The 21560-nt window shown below is 44.4% G+C and overlaps 1 protein-coding gene across 1 annotated transcript in view; it reads left to right on the top strand.

Moving 5' to 3' along the window:
• Positions 1–8546: 8546 nt before the first annotated feature.
• Positions 8547–21560, top strand: part of RAB12 (RAB12, member RAS oncogene family) — a 30100-nt gene continuing 17086 nt past the window's right edge. The window contains exon 1 of the mRNA XM_009909949.2: positions 8547–9039. Within this exon, the coding sequence (XP_009908251.2) occupies positions 8796–9039 (244 nt within the window). The 5' untranslated portion in view covers positions 8547–8795. The remainder of the gene's footprint in view (positions 9040–21560) is intronic.

Genomic DNA, 21560 nt, shown 5'->3' on the forward strand with positions numbered 1-21560 from the left:
TCATATTTGTTAGGGACTGGAGAAGAGAACCTATTTCTGAAAGGGTTTGGAGTGCAAACAAATAGCTATCATTTACAGCACAGAGTTTTCCCTTCCTTAACAACTGATGCATTGATCAAAGCTGGAGGCAGGTGGCCTTGCTTTATTAATGTGATATATAGATTTTTGCAGCCACCAGCCATTAAATATTGGGGAAACCATTCAAATACCTGTGGTTACTGGAGTTACAAATCTTTAAAAATTAGCTTCAAAAATAGGCAAAGCACACACTGAACTGGTATTTGGGATGCTGCAGATGGCAAGACTTTTCCAGTGGCAGGGTTATTTTGCTTCACACTTACTTAAAATTACTGGTTCCAAGTCTGTTGTTCACTGGAAAAAAATGGACCCAACTGAACTAGAATCAATAACCAAACCAGAAACTACTTTGAATTTTGGTAGATTTCCCCTTCCATAAGATGTAAATCTTCACACAAGGCTAGATAGCAAAATAATGCAGCATGCACAATGCTACTGAGCCTTTCACTCCCTTTCACTTCAGGACATGGTTTAGTAGGCATGGTGGTGTTGGGCTGGTGGTTGGATCTGATGACCTGAGAGGTCTTTTCCAACCCTAATGGTTCAGTAATTCTCCAAAGAACCAGTGTTTAGAGGGAAAACAAAGTCTTTACATAAAACAGAGTGCCTCTATGCATTGAAAGTTATGTCTTCACAGCTTTGAGCAAGACCCTACCATTCATCTTGTATGTATATAACCATTCTCTTGTCCATTATTAAGCTACAATTATCTATTGTCCTCTCATTGAAAGGAAAACTGCACCGGGTAGCCAAAGATCATTAGTGGTCCACCCTCTGCTATCAGTGAAGTCAGTGAAAATTAAAAGGTAATTATAGAGGGTCTTTGGAATAATCCACAATGACTAACATCTCTTCTAAAAAAAAGTCAGGTTCACATTTCAAAATGCACAGCCTTAAGCAGTTGCCACTGCAGAATTTTAGTCAGTCTTCTCTGCTTATCTTCTCTCACATCTGTTCTACATAGGCAATGGACTTCTGTAAAAAGGAGGTCACAAGACAAGGGCTATTTAAGAGTCAAATGGGGAAGCACAAAGAAGAGGAGCAACAGAGGGGTGAACCCTGAAGAGAAACTGCTCTGGGACACAAACTGGAGAGCAGACAGACATGATTCCCAGAACAACACTGAATATTTTTAGCTTAAATGGTAGTGTTCAGATGAGTGTGACCAGCAGGTTGAGGGAGATTCTCCTTCCCTCTACTCTGCCTTAGTCAGGACACATCCAGAGTACTGGGCCCAGTTCTGGGCTCTCCAGTTCAAGAGACACAGAACTACAGGACAGAGCCCAGCAGAAACTACGAAGTTGATGAAGGGACTGGAACATCTCTGTGAGGAGGAAAGGCTAACAGACCCAGGCTGTTTAGCATAGAGAAGATCACCAAGAGGTGATCTTATCAATGCTCAACAAGAGCTAAAGGATGGGGTTCAAGAACACGGGGACAGACTCTTTTCAGTGGTGTCCAGTGACAGGACAAAGGGCAACAGGCACAAACTAGAACACAGAGGGCTCTATCTGCTTCCTTACAAACTCCCTGCAAGTCAGAAGCCAATAAACTGAGAAAAGCTAGCCACAGACCAAATCACAACATTGCTCTGTACTCTTCAGTATACTTCAGCCATATCTCCACATCCTTCTAGAAGCATAGATACAAAAAATGAATGTAGCTATGAGCTATGAAACAAGAAGACTGCATTCTAGTGATGCTGTTAGAATTGATAGCTGCACTGGCAAAATTACTTCACTAGTCTCCTTTGCTCCTTCTTCCCAAAACTTAGCGCTAATGCCTGATTTTGAGATGACTTCCAACTCTTCAGTTCACTCATCTCATAAGCAAGACAAGGCAATACAGACGAACCTGAGGTTGCCCCAGAAGGACAGCATAACCAAGACTACACACCAAGACAAAGTAACCATCTGAGAAATACTCAGGCTGGCTCAGATTTTCTTTTCACTGGTGCCAGTGGCAATAGGTACAAACTGGAGCACATGGAATTCTGCTTCAGTGTAATGTGAAACTTCTTTCCTGTGAGGGTGCTGGAGCACTGGAGCAGGCTTCCCAGAGAGTCTCTTTCTCTGGAGAATTTCAAAACCCACCTGGATGCATTCATTCCTGCGTGGCCTGCCTTAAGTGAACCTGCTTTGCCATGAGGTTTGGAGAGATGATCTCCAGAGGTCCCTTCCAACTCCTATGGTTCTGTGATTCTGTAATGACTCCTAAGTACAGACATGGCTTTTTGGAATCACAGTTCTTTGGACTGGGTAATTGTATTTAAATAGGTAACTAAGCCCTCTCTTTAAAGCTATTTGTATTCATTATCTGCTTCCTACTGGATCTTTATGTTACCTTTAACCCATCCAGGCAAAGATTCTGTATCATCATCTACACAATTGATTTTAAAAAGAGCGCAGAAGTACTTTAACTATCCCTTTGGAACCTGCTGGAGACACCCAGCTCTGTCAGCCTGGTGATCAGTTGCACATCAAAGCCTCTCAGTAATCCAGTTTTAAATCTCTATGCTGTGCACACTTCTTTTCCCACATGAATCACATCTTTTATTCAGCAGGTGCCCTATTACATCAAACCCACCAGAGAAATCCAACACTGTATCAATACAACTGCCTTGTTCCATCAGATGCACAGTTGACAATAAAATAAACATGGTGAGTTTGTTTGGAAAGAATGCCCTACCTCCCATGAAATGTTGGTTGACAGTTGAAATTTATTATTTTCTTTTACACAAAATTTATTGTTTTGTTACTTTGTGTGGGGTTTACACAGATAAGTAGATCCCTGATTTTCCTCCAATTTCTCTAGAAACAACCCGTCTTCAGGTTTCCAAGATAATTTGAAAATTAGCATTATTTAATGCCACTTGAAGAAGAGTTTTAACAGAACATGAATTATTGGTGTAAATATATTTAATTTGGGAAGATGCTACTAGTTTTCTCCTTTCTGCATTCCTTAGGCAGAGAAAAGGTTGCCCAGAGAGGTAGTGGAGGCTCCATCCCTGGTCTGATCCACTTTGATCCTTTACTGTGAGGGTGGTGGATCACTGGAACAGGTTGCCCAGGGAGGTGGTTGAGGCCCCTTCCCTGGAGATATTCAAGGTGAGGCTTGACAAGGCCCTGGGCAACCTGGGCTAATGGAGGATGTCCCTGCTGACTAGATGACCTTTGGAGGTCCCTTCTGGCCTGCACTAGTCCACGATTCTGTGATTCCATGATTCTGTGATTCTCTGATTCTATGTCCCTGCTGACTGCAGGGGGTGTTGGACAAGATGACCTTCAAGAGTCCCTTCCAGCCCAATGTAGTCTGTGAATCTAGGATTACTTGATCCTAACCATGCTGAAAATTTTTATTCTTCTATTTCTCCCCTTCCTTAATCTGCAGTTGCATGTACGGAATTAGCAGGTAATGAGATAAATTAGTAAGGATTGAGTGCCAACTGTGAGAACTCAGCTCTTCATGTGTTATTTAAAAGACAATAGACTTTGAAGATGTAGTAAGACATTTAGAATGATAAGGAGCATCAGAGCTATAGTGAGATTAGAAACTTTTAAGTGAACCTTAATTATATTTTTCAATTTTCAGTAATTGCCTGCCCATAAATCCCTCCTGTACCAGTCAGACCAGAATACAAGACAGCTTTTTGTGTCTTCCTTTCTTAAAACACTGGGAAAGCTTTTTTGCAGGATTTTCTTGATACCTTTTCTTTACCTTGTCAGTAACCAAGGGCTCAAAGCTAAATAGCCAAGGAAATGCTTCTCTTAATTACATAACATAAGCCCTCTGACATATTTTTAGCTTTATTGTCAGTTGTTCAGATTACACTGGGAAGCAAAAGGCCTCAAATTCAGTTTGATACTATGAATAATTCACAAACTTCCACTTACTCACTCTGTAAGAGGCTGTGAAGCTTGCTGCAGTGAACAGGCAGCATCTAGTGGTCTGGAAATGCATAAACAGTTCAAGTTCTTAACAGTTCCAAGTTCATGGTATAAATATTTCATGAGCTGAAAGTATTACAGAATCATAGAGTCATGGAAGACCTTTAAGGTCCTTAAGTCTGACCATTAACCTAACACTACCACATCCACTGTTAAACCATGTCCCTCAGCACCATATCCATGTCTTTTAAATGCCTCCAGGGATGGGGACTCCACCATTTCCTTGGGCAGCCTGCTCCAGGGATTGACAAAGCTTTTTTTCCTAAAGTGCAAAGTAAACCTACCCTAATGCAATTTGAGGCCATTACCTCTCATTCCAGAAGGTCTAGGGAGGTTCTCTCTCCCTCTACTCTGCCCTGCTGAGACCACACCTGGAATACTGTGTCCAGTTTTGGGCTCTCCAGTTCAAGAGAGACAGGGATCTGCTGGAGAGTGTCCAATAAAGAGCTATGAGACTGACTGGAGGACTTGAATTCATCTCTCCTGTGAGGAAAGACTGAGAGAATGGGGGCTGTTTAGTCTGGAGAGGAAAAGGCTGGGGGGGTGGGGGGTGGTGTCTTACTAACATCTATAAATATCTGAGGGGTAGGTGTCAGGATGAAGCGGTCTCTTTTTGGTGGTGCACAGTGATAGCACAAGGAACAACAGGTACAAGCTAGAACACAGCGGGTTCCACCTCAACATGAGGAGAAACTTCTTTACAGGGAGGGTGACACAGTACTGGAACAGGCTGCTCAGAGAGGTTGTGGAGTCTCTTCCTCTGCAGACTTTCAAAACTCACTTGGATGCATTCCTGTGCAGCCTGCCTTAGGTGACCCTGCTTTGGCAAAGGGGTTGGACCAGATGATCTCTAGAGGTCCCTTCTAACCCCTAACATGCTGTGATTCTGTGCTGTTGCTTTATCCTTGGGAGAAGAGACCAACCACCACCTCACTACAACCTCCTTTCAGGTGGAGAGCAAGAATGTCTCCCCTCAGCCTCCTTTTCTCCAGCTGAGTAAACAATCCCAGGGCCCTTGTAAGATTTGCTCTCTAGGCCCCTCACCAACTTTGTTATCCATCTCTGGACTTCTTCTAGCACCTCAGTGTCCTTCTTGGAGTGAGGGGCCCAAAACTGAACCCAGTACTCAAATTGTGGCCTCACCAGTGCCAAGTACAGGGAGACAATCACTGATCTAGTCCTGCTGGTCACACTACTGCTGATACAGGCCAGGATGCTGTTAGCCTTCCTGACCACCTGGGTGGATGCTGGCTCATGTTCAGCCAGCTGTTAATCAACACCCCCAGGTCCTTTTCCACCACACAATTTCCAGCCACTCTTCCCCAAGCCTGGAGTTGTTGTGGGGTTGTTGTGATCCAAGTGCAGGACCTGGCATTTGGCCTTGTTGAACTTTAGTTTTCATATGTGGTCATGCCTGTATGGATTGTCTGTCTCATAGTTCATAAGCAAGTTTTGGTAATGTCTAATGCATGCAGGCAATGCAGGGCAGATTGTAAAAGTAGCCCAACATTGGATCACCTTGAGACCCTATCTATGCAGAGACACCCCATGGGGAACTGCATAAATAGCTCCAGTTGTACATAAGCCATAGATCAAACAGAGCAGTGTTGCATCATTCAAAGAACTGAAACTTCAGCTGAGCCATGAAATCCCTCAACAAATAATATGATCTGAGACTCAATCTCAGTTGCTGAGAAAGTGAGATAAAACAGGATACACAGTTTCAGCTGACAACCCTGTGTATCCAGATGGTATAACCCACTCACAGAATCACAGAGTATTAGGGGTTGGAAGGAAGCTCAAAAGACTCCACAACCTCTCTGGGCAGCCTGTTCCAGTGTCCTGTCACCCTTGCAGTGACAAAGTCTTTCCTTATGTTCACGTGGAACCTCCTATGCTCCAGCTTTCACCTGTTGCCCCTTGTCCTATCACTGGACATCACTGAGAAGAGCCTGGATCTGTCCTCCTGACACTTGCCTTTCATGTATTTATAAACATTAAGGAGGACACCTTTCAGTCTCCTCTTCTCCAAGCTAAAAAACCCCAGCTCCCTCAGCCTTTCCTGTGCTACAGAAGATGTGAACACAAGAGACAAGTGTGAGAATCACAAGATCCTACGTGCAACCCATTCCTGGGAAGGACGTTGATTGTATCAACAGAGCTAAAATACATACAACCACAAGGACTCAGCACACAATCCACCAGCTGTGCTGACCAGAAGATTACAGCATTGATAATTAATGTTGAGGAACAGTATACACCACACCTTGTGATCTGCACGATTTACGAAGAGCTGAGCAATCCTGAGGATCCATCAGTTACAGATGGGTTACAGCAAGTGTCTTGGGGAACATTGTAATCCCAGAGGAAGGACCTGGGGGCGGGGAACAACTCAAAACAAAAGGGTTATCATTATAATGCTCTACTTGACAGACAATTTTACTCTTAGTGATGGATTTTCCCTTCAAATAACTAATTAAGGCACCACAGCAAATCAATTAAAAGAGGGTGGGGTGACAGGAACATGCAAGAAGCCTTGGGATTGATTTGCTGGGTTCTTTGGGGTTTTCAAGATTTAGACCATTCCAGTTGTTTGAAGAGCTGCCCATATTTGTGGTGCTGAAAATGAGTGACAGTTGAGAAAAATCTTAGACTATTTCTAGTTCACTTTTTTTGTTGTTTTGTGGATTTGTTTTGTTCTTGACATCACAGCCTTCCTGTCACACTGTCTCTTGGTTCCTCAAGAAAATTAGCTCTGGAGAAAAATAATTCCAGTGTGGCAAGGAGTTCCTATATGTAAAGTCCAACTTGACATTCCCATGTGGAAATTCCTTAGCTCATGAATGATAGTGAGGATCTAGAAAATGGGACCAAATTTTCTCAGATGTCCCTTAGTTTCAGCTGTCTTCAAATCCGATGTTCAGAGGAATCTGCATCTACAGGTGGATCTCAGCTAAAACTGAATCCTTCCTACCTCTAGAAGTCAAGCCCTCATTTTTTGCCACCTGCTCTTGCTGAAAAATCTGGATCATGTAAATTCTAGGTCCTCAGTGTTTGGAGAAGTAGAAATTTCCTCCAAAATTACAGTAAGCAACACTCATCCTGAATGTTTTCCTTCACATGATTTATGATAATACTTCCTCTAATTCAATTTTTAACTTTGCTTGGAATTTGAACAACAGAAATTATTCTTTAGAAAAGGTCCAGTCCATGCCTAGAAGCAAGTGTATCATCCTGAAGTAAACATACTAGGTTTGGATTTGATAGTGAAATCCACACCAGCCAACAACAGAATCATCTGTACTGCTGTACAGAGAGGTGTCCACCTATGGCTGTGGTCTATTTGAGTGCTTGAAGGTCTCCTTCACTGGAAACATTCAAACCTCTCCTGGATGAGTTCCTGTGTGACTGGCTCTAAATAGTCCTGATTAAGTAGGGGTTTTGGACTATATGACCTTTTGAGGTAACTTCAAACTTCAAACATTCTGTGATTCTGAAATTCAGGGGAGACCCCACCATCCCTCCCAGGAGGGACAGCTCACATTGGGCTTCCAAGAAATGCCTGATTGTACAGGCTCCCAGCACACAAGGCCAGAGTCCACCATGGACCACCTCAACAGTCCTCTCTCTACATTGGACAGATATGGATTTGGTAGGTGGATCATTTGGTGGATGGGGAATTGGTTGGATGGAGTTGGGTGGGGTTAGATCCTTGTGTATTGGGAGAGGCACTGACATGTCTGAAGACTGGCAAGCTCAAAAGTGCAGGTTTTGTCCCAGCCCTGATGGAGAAGGGTGGGAACGGACTGGGGAAAGGTATGAATATGTATGTTTGACGTCTATGTAAGTTCAACTCGTGTTGTTATGGTGTGCCTCGAGTAACCCTATTATGCGCCCTGTGCTGTTTTGCCTTTATTTTGTGATAAACTGTTGTATTTAACATTTAGCAGTGAGCTCGTTTTTCACACAACTGTTTCTAGTGTATTCACTTTCACATCTTCTGCAGCAAACTCTCCTCCTTTCTCATCCTTGAGCAACTTATTCTTGTTACATAGGCTGTTTTTCACACAAGCTGTTAGCTGGTAGCTTCCCTAGTATTTCACTCTACTATTCAGGCTTCTACATAAATATAATAAAGCAAACAAAATATAAACAATAATAACAAAGGCAAAGAACATTTTATAGCAAAAGAAAACATCCCTGTCTCACTTTTTAGTTCCATATTCTTATTTAGCCCATCCATACTTCTGCTTTAGAGTTTCTGCTTTAATCAGAATCATCTAATTGACACGAATTATCATTCCATTCATCGCACTTCCCACCCAAAGCATTATGTGATGTAACGCTTCGGCCCGTCTCCCAGCCCTAAGGCCGCGGGGCCGCCCGTCCCGCAGTTTCTCGGGGCACACAAGCTAGAGCCGGACAGGCGTGGAGCCCAGGACGGAAGGACGGACGGGACGGACAGACGGGCAGGCAAGAGGCCGTTCCCCGCCCCCGGCACTGCGGCGCGGGCCACGGCTCCGGCGCTGTAGAGGGCGCTGCGCGGCCCGGGCCGGCGCAGGGTTGGGCGCGCCGCTCCCGGCGGTGGCGGCGGCGCAGTTCCCGTTCCTGTTGCTGCTGCCGTTCTGTCGGGCTGGGCCGGGTGCAGGGCCGGGAGTCGACGGCCGTGTCACGTCCTCGCTGCTCCTTTCTTCCCTTTGCTTCTCAGTCGTCGGTGCTGGTGGCGGGGAGGGAGCGCGGGGCGCCAGCGCGGCGCCGCATGCGTCGCTGATGGAGCCGGGCTCAGGGCTGCCGCAGCGCAGGTTGGGGGGCGGCGGGTTGGACCTCGGGACGGGTTCGGCTGGCGGTTCGCCGGCTCTCTCCGGGGGACAGTCCCGCCGCAGGAAGCAGCCGCCGCGCCCGGCCGACTTTAAGCTGCAGGTGATCATCATCGGGTCGCGGGGGGTGGGCAAGACCAGCCTCATGGAACGTTTCACCGACGACACCTTCTGCGAGGCCTGCAAGTCCACCGTGGGTAAGGGAGCCCGTCGCGCCCCGTCCCGGGGGAGGGGGGCTGTCCTTGTCCCGGTGCCCGCTGTGCCCACCCTGCTGCAGGGGCCTGGCCGTAGAGAAACGAAGCTCAGTGTGGCTGCGTCCTTTCCTGGCCCCACTCCCACCTTCCCCCGAGTGTGGGCCCCTTCCCCACATGCCGGCCGCCGGCTTGCCCCTCAGGGGCCTCCCGGGCTTCGTCCCCTTTTTGGGGTGTGTAGTGGTCCCCGTGCCAGTCCTCTTCCCACCCATCATCAGAGCAGGGTTGCTTTGCCCTGGGTGGGTTCCTTATCCGTGTGGGAATTCGTGGGGTTTATGTTGAGAGAGTCCTTTGGTGCCAAACTTTCCTGTTCTTGATGGAAAGATCATGGAGGTTCCAGTTACCTTTGCAAGTCTGGGTAAGGTGTTGGGGTGCCCTGTTTCAGCCTTACTAACAAACCCCCACAGTTTAAAAACAGTTAGGGATGGTTGATAAAACATGGTACTGTGCTCAAGTCTTAGCTGTTGTGAGTAGGGAAACAGCAATATTCTGGAATTTGAAAAGCTGCCCAGTGTGTCTTCAGTGTAGTCAACGGGACTTAAAATACTCTTCCAGACCATAGTCTGATTAACTCCAGATTGCTGTTATGCCTTCCTCGAGAACCCCCTTGTGATGTTAGAGATGAGGAATTTAATGTTTCTCAAAGAGTAGTACCTCTTGAGCATGCTGTGTGTTTTGCTCCTCACTCAACTAACTGTGGAGAGCCACCTCCTAGCTTTGTAGTATGCAGTCTTATGATTTAGGCATCTCCGCAGGTCGTGAGGTAATTTAGTGCCTGCCGTCTTTCAATACACAGGTGTGTAGAGGTAGGAAAACAAGCTGATTAGTCGGCGTCATTGTTGGCGTCTTGTCCTTGGAGTTGAACTCTTTGAGTATGGCAGCAAGGAGGTTGTTAAGTCTGTGTCATGGGAAAATAGCTTAATTGTAGCTTGGAATGTGAGGAAACTTAGAGCACCTGATGGAAAGTGATGGTATTGCCCTTTCGAAGCTGAATTATTCCTATCCAAAACTGCTTTCCAAGTGACAAAATAACACGCAGTGCCTCTTCGTTGAAAGTTAATGTGTATTTTATCAGTTGTTTCAATCTTTCCAAGGTTGTCTTAAATTCCAAGTCTGATAGTGCAGATCACTCATAGTGTTGATATTATTTTTGGTTTGAAGTTGATAGCCTTGTAGAAGTTAGACAGTAAGAGACATATCAAAGGCATTAATCCTCAAGTGACCTGGTGTGATGAAGAAATGCTGGTGTCTTCCATAGATGGGCAGATGTAATTAAATGTATAGTCCAGTTGAGGAGATAGAATTGGAGTGTATTCTTTATGAATTGTTCAAGCCTAGGTATTGTTTTGAACTCACATCTTCTTTGCATTGACCTACGTTGAGGGTTCCTTTGAGGCTGAGCTCTGTCACTAGGGTCAGTTTCCTGAAGTGAGAGGAGATGCTCTAGACCCCAGTCCAGACTTCCAGTCTGGTTACTTGTAAGCAAAACCGATTTCCTAGATAAATGAGGCAGTGACTGAAGCAAAGAAGCTTCCTTATTTTGGAAAAGAAACAGGAAATAAACAATGGTGTGCTGCTAGACAGAAGATTACATAATGTTTGATACACAAAGTGTGCCAACATAAAGCAGTATAGGGAAATTAACTTGTGCCAAAACACATGTAGAGTTGACAGTAATGGCATTCTTTCAAGGTCCTCTGACTAAACTTGAGAGCTGCTGAGATTCCCCCAGATCCCTTGGCTGCAATGTAGAGTATGAAGAAGTACCTCTGCTGTTTACGTTTCACAGAGATTGAAAATAACTCACGCTCCAAAACAACCCGAGGTTAGACTTTGAGAGCTGAAATCATCAGGCTCTTTCCTTGCCACCACTGCAGTGGTTTGCAAGAATTAGAAGTGGAGTGAGAATGTTTTGAAATGCTGTTGAAAAATCTGTGACTGATCCAGTTGCAGGAGTTAGCTAAACTGAAAATTCCTTGAGATGCAGTTTGAAAAGGCTAAAATTTGCTGTGCCCACCTTATATTCTGAAAGCTGTGTTTTAAATGGAATGCTGAATATGTATGTTTACCTCCTCATCTTGATATTAATGCTCTCAACCTTGATTTTATACTAAACCTGTAGAAGTACAGGCCAAACAGAACATTTAACACCTTAACCTTTTGTATGGCAGTGTGCAGGCTGCTCAAAGCTCTTCTCCAACCGTGGAAGACCTGCAGATGTCCCAAAACTTGGTCTGTCTCTTAATTGCTGATTTAGCATAGCCATGGAATTATTAAGGTTGAAAAAGACCTCCAAGATGATCCAAGTCTGACCCTTAAGCCAGCTCAGCCAGGTCACCACTGATCCATATCCCTCAGCACCACAGGTCTTCTGAACACCTCCAAGGATGAAGACCCCACCATAGCTCTGGGCAGCCAGGCTCAACAACCCTTTTGGTGAAGAAATGTTTCCCAATGTCTCATCTCAACCTCCCATGGTATAGATTGAGGCTGTTTCCTCTTGTCCTATTGCTTGCTTCTTGGGAGAAGAGACCAATCCCTACTCAGCTACTACTTTCTTTCAAGTAGCTGTAGAGAGCAAGGAGGTCTCTTATACCTGCATTACTTCTGTAACAATACATACTTGCATTCACAGAACTGGTGATGAATTTAGCTCTGAAAACTGTGATTTCTGTATGCTATAAGTCTTGCCTGTATCCTCAGCAGCTGAAATAACCTTTTCAAACACTGTAAAATTAAAATCCCCAAATTCTGGCACTTTATATTGCTCAAGACAAGAGAAAGTATAAAGATGTTGATTTGGAGCCAGGTTCTTAAATTCTTCCTAGCTTTGGGGCAACTTCTGTGAGAGTAATCCTTTTCTTCAAAGCTGTTGGGCTTTTATGGACTTGTTTTATGCCAGCTGTCTGTATCCACCTTCCCTCTCTTGAGCCACACTTCAAGGGGAAGAAAATCCCCTTTTTGAACCTTGGTAGTCAAATTCCATCTTTTTTAATGGTTTTCACTGGGAATGCTCAGGACAAACAGATCCCTGTTGTGTAGCTGTGCAGCTGTCAGTGCCACTGGGATACAGCCCCGCACTGGGAAGAAGGTCCAGTATGGACACTGACAAATGCCTGTAACGCTGTGTCATTGAAAAGTGGAGTGTTTCTGCTGAGCAGCAGGGTGGATTCAATTAAGGAAGACATAGGATTTTAATGCTAACATAAGAAGACCACACTGCCAGATTGGTAAAGTCAGTTCTGTAATAAAATCACATCACAATGTCTTCAGCCTCATCTCCGATGCTGAAGTTCTTTGAAAGTGTTCAAAAATAGCTTGGCAGATTTCAGCGTGGCACACGATGTGCTGCTGTTGATCTAAAATTCTTTTGATGTATTTATTTTGGGCTGCCAGTTGCATAGAATATTGTGTCTGCTTCATCTGCTATTTACATAGTACTGAGAGTGCTCAATATGCTCAAATATTTACTGATGGTGGGGGTTTTTTGCATGTGGTTGTTGTCAGATGAGGAATAGATGTTGCTGTTTCCAATTTTTATGTGCTAGGTCAGATTGTTTCTTCTTACTCTTAGGTTATGACTTGGTTTTATTGCTTGTTTGGGCAAAGAAATTGTTTGTAAACATATTCCTCTGTATCTGCAAGGATGTAAAATGACTCTCTTCATGCCAGTGTTAAGTCCAGAGTAGTTAAGGTAACTTCTGTAATGGACTAATGCTTTTGCCTCATACTAGCTTTGACAACAAGCTTAAATATATGTTTTAAAGTAAAATTTGATCTCTATTTATGATTTGCTACCTGACCCTCATCTACCTGTTACTCACACAGGAGCAGAATCCAAAACTATCACTTTGAGGTTTCACAGGCCTTTGACAATTAAAAACCAAATTCAGCATGAAAAAGGATGATTTCCCAAAGGTAGTGGATAAATACTCATCGTGAGATGATTGGAAATTGAGTGGTGAAGGAAAGGTGCTTGCTTTTGGTCCCTCTCTTCCCCTACTCCCCCCCACCTTACCCCATCCCAAGTTGTTTTTATCCCCAGAGAAATGCATCTTAATTCAGATATCCATGGAGGTGATGTTATATATTGATTCTTTTTAAATGGTGCTCTCTTGTATTCTTTTCATTAGTCACTTTAATAGTGAAAGGCCTGGATTCTTTTTCCACTGTCTATCCAATCACTGCTCAGTCTCACAGTTGTCTTCATCCACCAAATCTTGACATAGGCTCATAGAATGTTTGAGTTGGAAGGGTCCTTAAAGATAACCAAGTTCCATCCCACCTGCCATGGGCAGCAACATCTTCCACTAGGCAGGGTTAATCAAGGCCCCATCCAACCTGCCTTGGAACACTTCGAGGCATGGAACACTTCCACCGCTTCTCTGGGCAACCTATTCCAGTACCTCATCATCCTCCAGGGGAAGAATTTCTTCTTAATGTCTGTTCTCTATTGAGCTGCTTCTGCTTTAAAGCCATTACCTCTCATTCTGTCACTCTGCCTTTGTAAAAAGTCTCCAGCTGTTTTAGCTTCTTCCAGTGTCTCTGCTATTTTTCTTCCATGACAGATCTACACAACTCCTGTACTCAAGAGCACTTCCCATCTGTCCCATTTAGCTGCAGGCATTGCGCTTCTCTCCAGGTTTTAATCTCTGAACCTGAGGTTCCTGCTTATCCAAACCTGAAGCCCAGCACTGACTCACCTCTCAGGTAGCTGACTCTCCTCCTCCCTCAAATCAAGCTGAGTTCCGTGGCTTTTTTTTTTTTTAAGTGGTACATAAAGGTTCTGAGGCCTCCCTTTATCCTTCAGATCTTTTCCACCAGCTCTGAAAGCATCCCAGGAGAGAGGCCTTGCCCTTGATAGTATCAGAGCAGTTTAGGTGCCATGTGCATTGCTGTATCCTTTAACAGCTGTTCACAGGAAGCTACTTCTTGTTGTAAAGTCTTAAGCTTCCTTCGCTCCTGGTTTACAAGCAAAATCATAGGGAGAACTACTCAACTAAGCCTGGAATGGAAAGGATTGTTATGGATCAGGATAGGAATGCTGTGACCTGTGATTTGTTCAGTACTAATTGTAGCCTGTGGGATCCACATCAGTCACATGCAAATGCATTGCTGTGCAAGGCTCCTTTGAGAGGCTACATTGAGAAATGCTCTTTGACCTTGTGTCACCTCACTTTGATCTTACTGTGAAGTGGTTGATGTTGTGAAAGTTGGGCACTCATTAGATTTATAGAGCTCTGTAGCTTTTCCTTCCATGCAGTCTTTTCCCTATCTATTCTCCTAAAGTGCCTGTGTCTATGCAAAATACCTCATGTTCATCAAATAATAATAAAGGTGAAAACTTCATTCTTGTCTTTTCCCACAGCAATCTTAAGGAAGGCTGCTTCTTCTTTTAACATATGTACACATATGAGATATATAAGTATATGATTACATATATGTATATACACACACACATACACGTTTGGGGGTTCTGTCCCAATTCAAACCCTTTCCTCATTCCCTATCCTTAAAAATGTGGACTGAAACCACAAAATTTTCATTCCCATGAGCTTGTTGTATAACACAGGTTTTGACTTAAAAGTATCAGCCTGCTCATTTTGTAAGTATCATTTGGTCATTTTTCAGAACCACCCTTTAAGCTGCTCCTTAATTTTTTTACTTTATCACTATTTAGTCTCACAAGCATTTGTAAATGTGGTATGTGGATTATTAACCATTTGAAAAACACTTTTTAAAGTAAATTGCCCTATCTTTTAATGCCAAATTTAGTAATTTGCTGTAATCTCAGCTGAATTACAATCTACATCAGATTCTCAGATAATCATCCTGACTAGAAGAACATTTCACTTTTTGCCATGCTCATACCTGCCTGTGAGTTCTTTCTGACAAGCATCATTCATTTTAATTTTTCTCTAAAGATTTCTTTTCCCCTTGCATAAGCTGGAACTGAATATTTAGTTAGAATGGGGAGAAGGGAGAAAGGGTAGAAATAGATATTTCTTCCAATAGAATGGAATTAACCAGGTTGGAAAAGACCTTTGAGATCATCGAGTCCAACCCATCACCCAACACCATCTAATCAACTAAACCATGGCACCAAGTGCCTCACCCAGTCTCTTCTTAAGCACTTCCAGTGATGGTGATTCCACCACCTCCCTGGGCAGCCCATTCCAATGACCAATCACTCTTTCTGTGAAGAATTTCTTCCTAACGTCCAGCCTAAACCTCCCCTTGGCACACAGCTTGAGACTGTGTCCTCTTGTTCTGTTGGTGGTTGCCTGGGAGAAGAGACTAACCCTCACCTGGCTACAATCTCCCTTCAGGTAGTTGTAGACAGCAATAAGGTCTCCCCTGAGCCTCCTCTTCTCCAGGCTAAGCAACCCCACCTCCCTCAGCCTCTCCTCGTGGGGCTTGTGTTCCAGACCACTCACCCCTGTTGCCCTTCTCTGGACACGTTCCAGCAAGTCAACATCTTTCCTTGACGGAGGGGCCCAGAACTGGACACAGTACTCAAGGTGTGGCCTAACCAGTGCTGAGTACAGGGGCAGAATGACTTCCCTGCTCCTGCTGGCCACACTATTTCTGATCCAGGCCAGGATGCCATTGGCCTTTTTGGTCACCTGGACACACTGCTGGGTAATGTTCAGCCTACTGTTAACTAGTACCCCCAGGTCCCTTTCTGCCTGGCTGCTTTCATGGAGTTGTTGTGGCCAGCACTTAGATGTGTTAAAATCTCATGCCCTTGGACTCTGCCAATCTGTCCAGCCTGCCAAAGTCCCTCTGCAGAGCTCTCCCACCCTCTTAACAGATCAACACCTGCCCCCAGCTTGGTGTCATCTGCAAATTTATTGATGATGGACTCAATCCCCTCATCTGGATCATCAGTAAAGGTATTGAACAGGGTGGGGCCCATCACTGATCCCTGGGGGACACCACTAGTGCCTGGCTGCCAGCTGGATGTGGCACCGTTCACCACTTCTCTCTGGGCTCAGCCCTCCAGCCAGTTCCTAACCCAGCTCAGAGTGCTGCTATCCAAGCCATGGGCTGACAGCCTGGCCAGGAATTTGCTGGGGGGGACAATATCAAAGACCTTGCTGAAGTCCAGGTAGACTACATCCACAGCTTTCCCCACATCCACCAGGTGGGTCGCTTGATCATAGGAGATCAGGTTGGTCAGGCAGGACCTGCCCTTCCAAAATCCTTGCTGGCTGGGCCTGATCCTTAATTTGTAAATTTCAGCTGATAGAAATCACAGAGTGGTAGGGTTTGGAAGGGACTTCCAGACATAATCTAGTCCAACCACCCTGCTAAAGCAGGGTCACCCGGAGCAGGTCGCCCAGGATTGTGCCCTGGGGGTTTTGAAGGTCTCTACAGAGACTTCACAACCTCGCTCTGGCAGCCCGGTACAACGCTTTTGCATCCTCACAGGAAAGAAATTTATCCTCATGTTTAAGTGAAACCTCCTGGGTTCCACTTTGTGCCTTTTGTCACTTGTCCTATTCACTGGGCACCACTGAAAAGAGCTTGGCACCATTCTCTTGACCCCCTTCCTTTAGATATTGATCAGCACTGATAAGAGCCCCTTTCAGTCTGTTTTTCTCCAGGCTAAACACCCCCTGGTGTCTCAGCCTCTCCTAGACGGAGATGCTCCAATCCCTTCGGCATCTTTGTAGGCTCTGATGGACTCTCTCCAGTTGTGCCTGTTTTTTCTTGTTTGGGAAAGCCCATAACTGGATGCAATACTCCAGGTGTGGCCTGACTAGGGCAGAGTAGAGATCTGCTGGCCACACTCTTGTTCATGTACCCCAGGATACCATGGGCCTTCTTGGTCACAGTGTATTGCTGGTTCATGGTGAAACTCGTCCATCAGCACTCCCAGGCCCTCCTCTGCAGAGCTGCTTTCTCTGGTCAACCCCTCACCTGTAATGGTACAAGGGGTTGTTCCTCCTTGGCTGCAGGACTCTACGCTTGCCCTTGTTGAACTTCATGAGGTTCAGCCCCTGGATTTTATCAGCACTGCAGAAGTGCCAGAGCACCTCATAGTCCCCAGTCAGTGCATGTATGAGAATACATAATAAAGCAACAGGCCAAGTGAAGAGGCCACTTGAATAGTGTTGAACACAGAGTGCAGTTTGCAAAGGGAGTGGAATGCAGCTGTCAGACTCCATCTCTGCTGTGAACAGCTGAACATGTCAGTAGCAAAGGGAAAGAAAAAGTAGGGCCATATGATTCTGGGTTCTGGACTTTCTTATTTCTTGCTGGGAGCTTAAATGTTGATGTCATGAAAATAGTGTGTGTGCTATGCAGAATAATTGTGGGTTTAGCTACACCACACCATGGAAGAAACATTTTACAGTGCCTTTCATCACAAAGATCCTGAAATCTTTATTAAGTCTCTTCACTAGGCTGTCCTTAAAGAAGAAAGAAGATGAGTATTGCCAGCAAGTATTCAATACCCACACTTCTACAACTGTTTTTTCCTGATATTCCAAGGGGTGGGAAATGAGACCCAAACAAAAAGGCTAAATTCAGTCTCATTTTGAAGTTGATTCTGCCTTTTTAAAATCTGGAGAGTGCTGCTCAAGAAATAAGTTTAATGTCACCTCATGCTCCATTTTCCTTTCAGGTCAGGTAGCTGTAGCTCGCTATGTTTTCCTGTTCTGTAATCAGGAGTTTTGAAAATAAGCTTTGTTTGTGAACATACAGTCAGCCATATTTCTCCCAAGCTCCCTCCTACCTTATTCTGTTTATCAAAAATTTTGGTGCATGCTTTGAACTTGGTACCCTAAATAGCGTCAAAACCCCTACATTTTGTGACTTGTACAAGAATATAAAGGCATTTTAATTTCCTCTGTTCCTGTTGAGTTTGGATGTAGCAAGCATCTGAGGTGTTGAGAAGCTGATTTAAAAAGTCACCGACAGGTTCCTCAGAACTCCTTTTCATTACCTTCAGAACTCAGTGCCTGCATGTATATATACTTGGGGTTTTTTTCCTCCTGTTGTTGGTGTATCTGTTTCGTTCTGGTCTGTAGCACAGTTGCCAGTTGAGCTATGGGTACACTTTTATTTTAGGCAAGCAGTCTCAAATGTCTGTGTGTTAATCATTCTGGAATTACACACTGAAGCTTTATGCCCAACGTACTTTACCTGCCTCTAAAATCATCCTCAAACTGCTTCTTGTCTGACTAACCTTTAATTATTCCAAAGATCTTCCTAAAATCTTTGTAACACACAGTTTGAAGAAGGTATTTCCACTTTAGAGTGTTTTAACATCTACTGTGTGTCCTACAGATTCGATTCAATTAAGATACAGTGGCCTTGGGTTTGTTTTTATCTCTTGAAGCAGTTTCTGCAGTCTTCCCCTCCCCCCAGCGTGTAGTTTTTTGTTTTACTTCCTTCCTCTCCCTTGGTAGAAACAAGTAACAAGGATCTTGAGCTTCTTTTCATTGATTTCAGCAGTATTTGGATGGGTGTAAATATTGTATTTAGTTACAGACCAAGGGTAACAAAGATGCTTCTTGCTTGGAGAAGGATGTGACCTCAATCATATATATCACCTCAGGTCATCAGTGGTAGTGGAAGTAAAACAATTTGGCTGTATAATGCTGTCAGATGTCCAAATTAAATCAACTGTGGTAGGCTTTGAATTGTGTATCTCCTCTAATGCTTAATTAGTATATGGCTCTGAATTTTAAAACTGTGTTCCTATGAAAGTGGTCTGATCATTTTTTTTTCCCTGATTTTATTGGTTAGATACAAATCACTCATAGGCCTCTGAAAATCAAATCTCTGGGGATTGATTTAAGTGGGAGGGGGAATTTTTTTGTGTGCTCTATTTGCATCTGTTTCCCTAGTTCTTCCTTTAACTTCACTCTCAGGAAGTCTTGGTCACCAAAAGGTCACTCTGTGTGCATTAAGCAGAACAGTTTCCACTTCCCTTTTCTGCCACTTAGGCAAAAAATAATAATGCTACTGAAAACAGATGCAAAATGCATGGAGAGAAGTTTCTTCACTATTTGTTTTACTTCTAAACAAATTGTTTTAAAGAGAGAGGCGAGCCCCAGTTCTGTGTGTTTCCGTTTGTGCTTTAGGAGATAATTTCTACTTCCTCTTTGGGGTGAAAAATGAATATGTTGTAATCTGTCTGGGCAAGACTTCATTTTTATTGGATTTCAGTTTCAAGCTTGGAACAGCCTCAGGCTTGGTTCAGTGACAAGATACGTCACCCTCACCGACTTGCCCTTATCTAGAACTTCATTAGTGCACTTCTATTTTGAGTGGCTGTTCTCTTTCTTTTAAGGCTGTTTATTTTTGAAAGCAGTGCAGGCAGTCCGCTGAGCTGTGTCTTTAATACGCTTTAAAACCCCCTTCTATTCTCACACTCTTTTCCCTAGGAGAAGCCAAAAACCTTGTTTCAGTTGAGCACATGTTGTAACAGATGTTCTCCTTTGTATGAAATGTGTTTTTAATTACAGAATCCCAGCATGGTGGGAGTTGGAAGGGACCTCTGGAGATCATCTGGTCCAACCCCCTGTGAAAGCAGGGTCACCTGCAGCAGGTTGCCTGGGAATGCAATATCCAGGCAGGTTTGGAATCTCTCCAGAGAAGGAGACTCTGCAACCTCTCTGGACAGCCTGTTCCAGGTCTCTGGCACCCTCAGAGGGAAGAAGTTTTTCTTCATGTTGAGATGGTTTAAGCTTATACCTGTTGCCCCTTGTCCTTGCCATCCTGGGCAACCTGCTGTGGGTGACCCTGCTTTAGCAGGGGCATGGGAATAGATGATCTCCAGAGGTCCCTTCCAACCCCTACCATTCTGTGATCTCTGGTTTTGTGCCTTTTTCTTTAGCTCTTACATGTGTATGGGATGTGTGTTTGGATTTCTGAAAAAGGCCTTTCCAGATTAAAATGGGGGTCAAAATCTCACACCCAAATGCACAGCTTTTAACTCGTAGAAAGGAAAGCTGTTATCTTGATGTACTCATGATGTGAGTGGATTAATTGTAGAAGAACTGAACACATTCACTGCCTGTGGTCCAGGTGAGCCTGATGTATAGAGAGAAGGCCACCCTCATGGGAGGGGAGATTGTGGTAGGTCTTCTTGGTTGCCGTTACACCACCGTGACATGACAAAGGGTACAGCCATAAGCACGTGCCCTTTTTGGCTCTGTGGCATACATACATTTGGGTTTTCATTGACAATAAATTAGCCAGCAGGCATTTAAAACATAAACCAGGTAGCATGTAAACCAGGAGTACTCTGACAATGTTGTAGTAGCTAGAGAGCCTTTTAAAACCCTTTCTGTGTGTAGTTTGGATCTCATGCTGTTGTCAACAGCAATTATTGATTCCTCTGGTTTATTGAACTATACATAAATCTGTGCCCTCAGTTCTGTTTGTATAACAAAGGACACAAGGTGCTGAAGTGACTTGCTATTAGCTGTTGTTGACTTATTTTTAGGGGATACCTGCTGTAATTGGAGGTGTTAGGGAACAGAGAGAGTGCTAGTAGCATGTTATGCCAGGGCTAGTAAGTCCTGTTGGTCAGTGCACACATTGAAGCCCACCACTGTGCAGCTCTACAGCTTCAAGGCTGGAGCAGCCTCTGAATGCCCAAGTTCATTAACCTTGGGTGTTAGTTGTGTTTTGGGATCTGACTTAAGGGAGTGGTAACTACAAAAGGACAGCCAGAGTCCTGCACAGAATTCTGACCATTTGCTTGTGCTTATCAGGTCTTAGAAGCAGGTTTAACAAGACTGAGAGGGTCAGTCACATCCTAGGCTTTATCCCTGGCAGCAGGGAGAGGAAGGGGATTCTGCCAATTTACTCCACCCTGCTGAGACCCCACTTGCAATGCTGGATCCAACATGCAGCCATCCCATGTGACCTGGACAGGCTGAAGAGCTGGGTGCAGGCAAACCTCATGAAGTTTAATAAGGACAAGTGCAGGATCCTACATCTGGGGAGGAGTAACAACATGCACCAGTACAGGTTAGGGGCTGCCCTGCTGGCAAGCAGCTCCATGGAGAAAGACCTTGGAGCGCTGGTGGATAGTAAGTTGTCCATAGAACAGCAATGTGCCCTTGTGGCCAAGAGAACCAATGGTATCCTGGGATGCCTCAAGAAAGGTGTGTCCAGCAGGTCTAGGCAAGTCCTTCTACCTCTCTACTGTGTCCAGTTTTGGGCTCCCCAGTTCAAGAAAGAGAACTGCTCTAGAGAATCCAACAGAGAGCCACGAGGATGTTTAGGGGACTTGTGCATCTCCCCTATGAAGAAAGAATGAGATCCCTTGGGCTGTTTAGCCTTGAGAAGACTGAGAGGGGATCTGATCAATGTCTATAAATATCTGAGGGGTGGGTGTCAAGTGGAGAGGGGCAAGCTCTTTTTGGTGGTGCACAGTAATAAGAGAAGGAACAACAGATTCTTGAACTTGAACATAGAATATTTCACCTCAACATGAGGAG

The sequence above is a fragment of the Dryobates pubescens genome, chromosome 9, assembly GCF_014839835.1.
Source record: "Dryobates pubescens isolate bDryPub1 chromosome 9, bDryPub1.pri, whole genome shotgun sequence".
In the NCBI taxonomy this organism is placed as follows: domain Eukaryota; kingdom Metazoa; phylum Chordata; class Aves; order Piciformes; family Picidae; genus Dryobates; species Dryobates pubescens.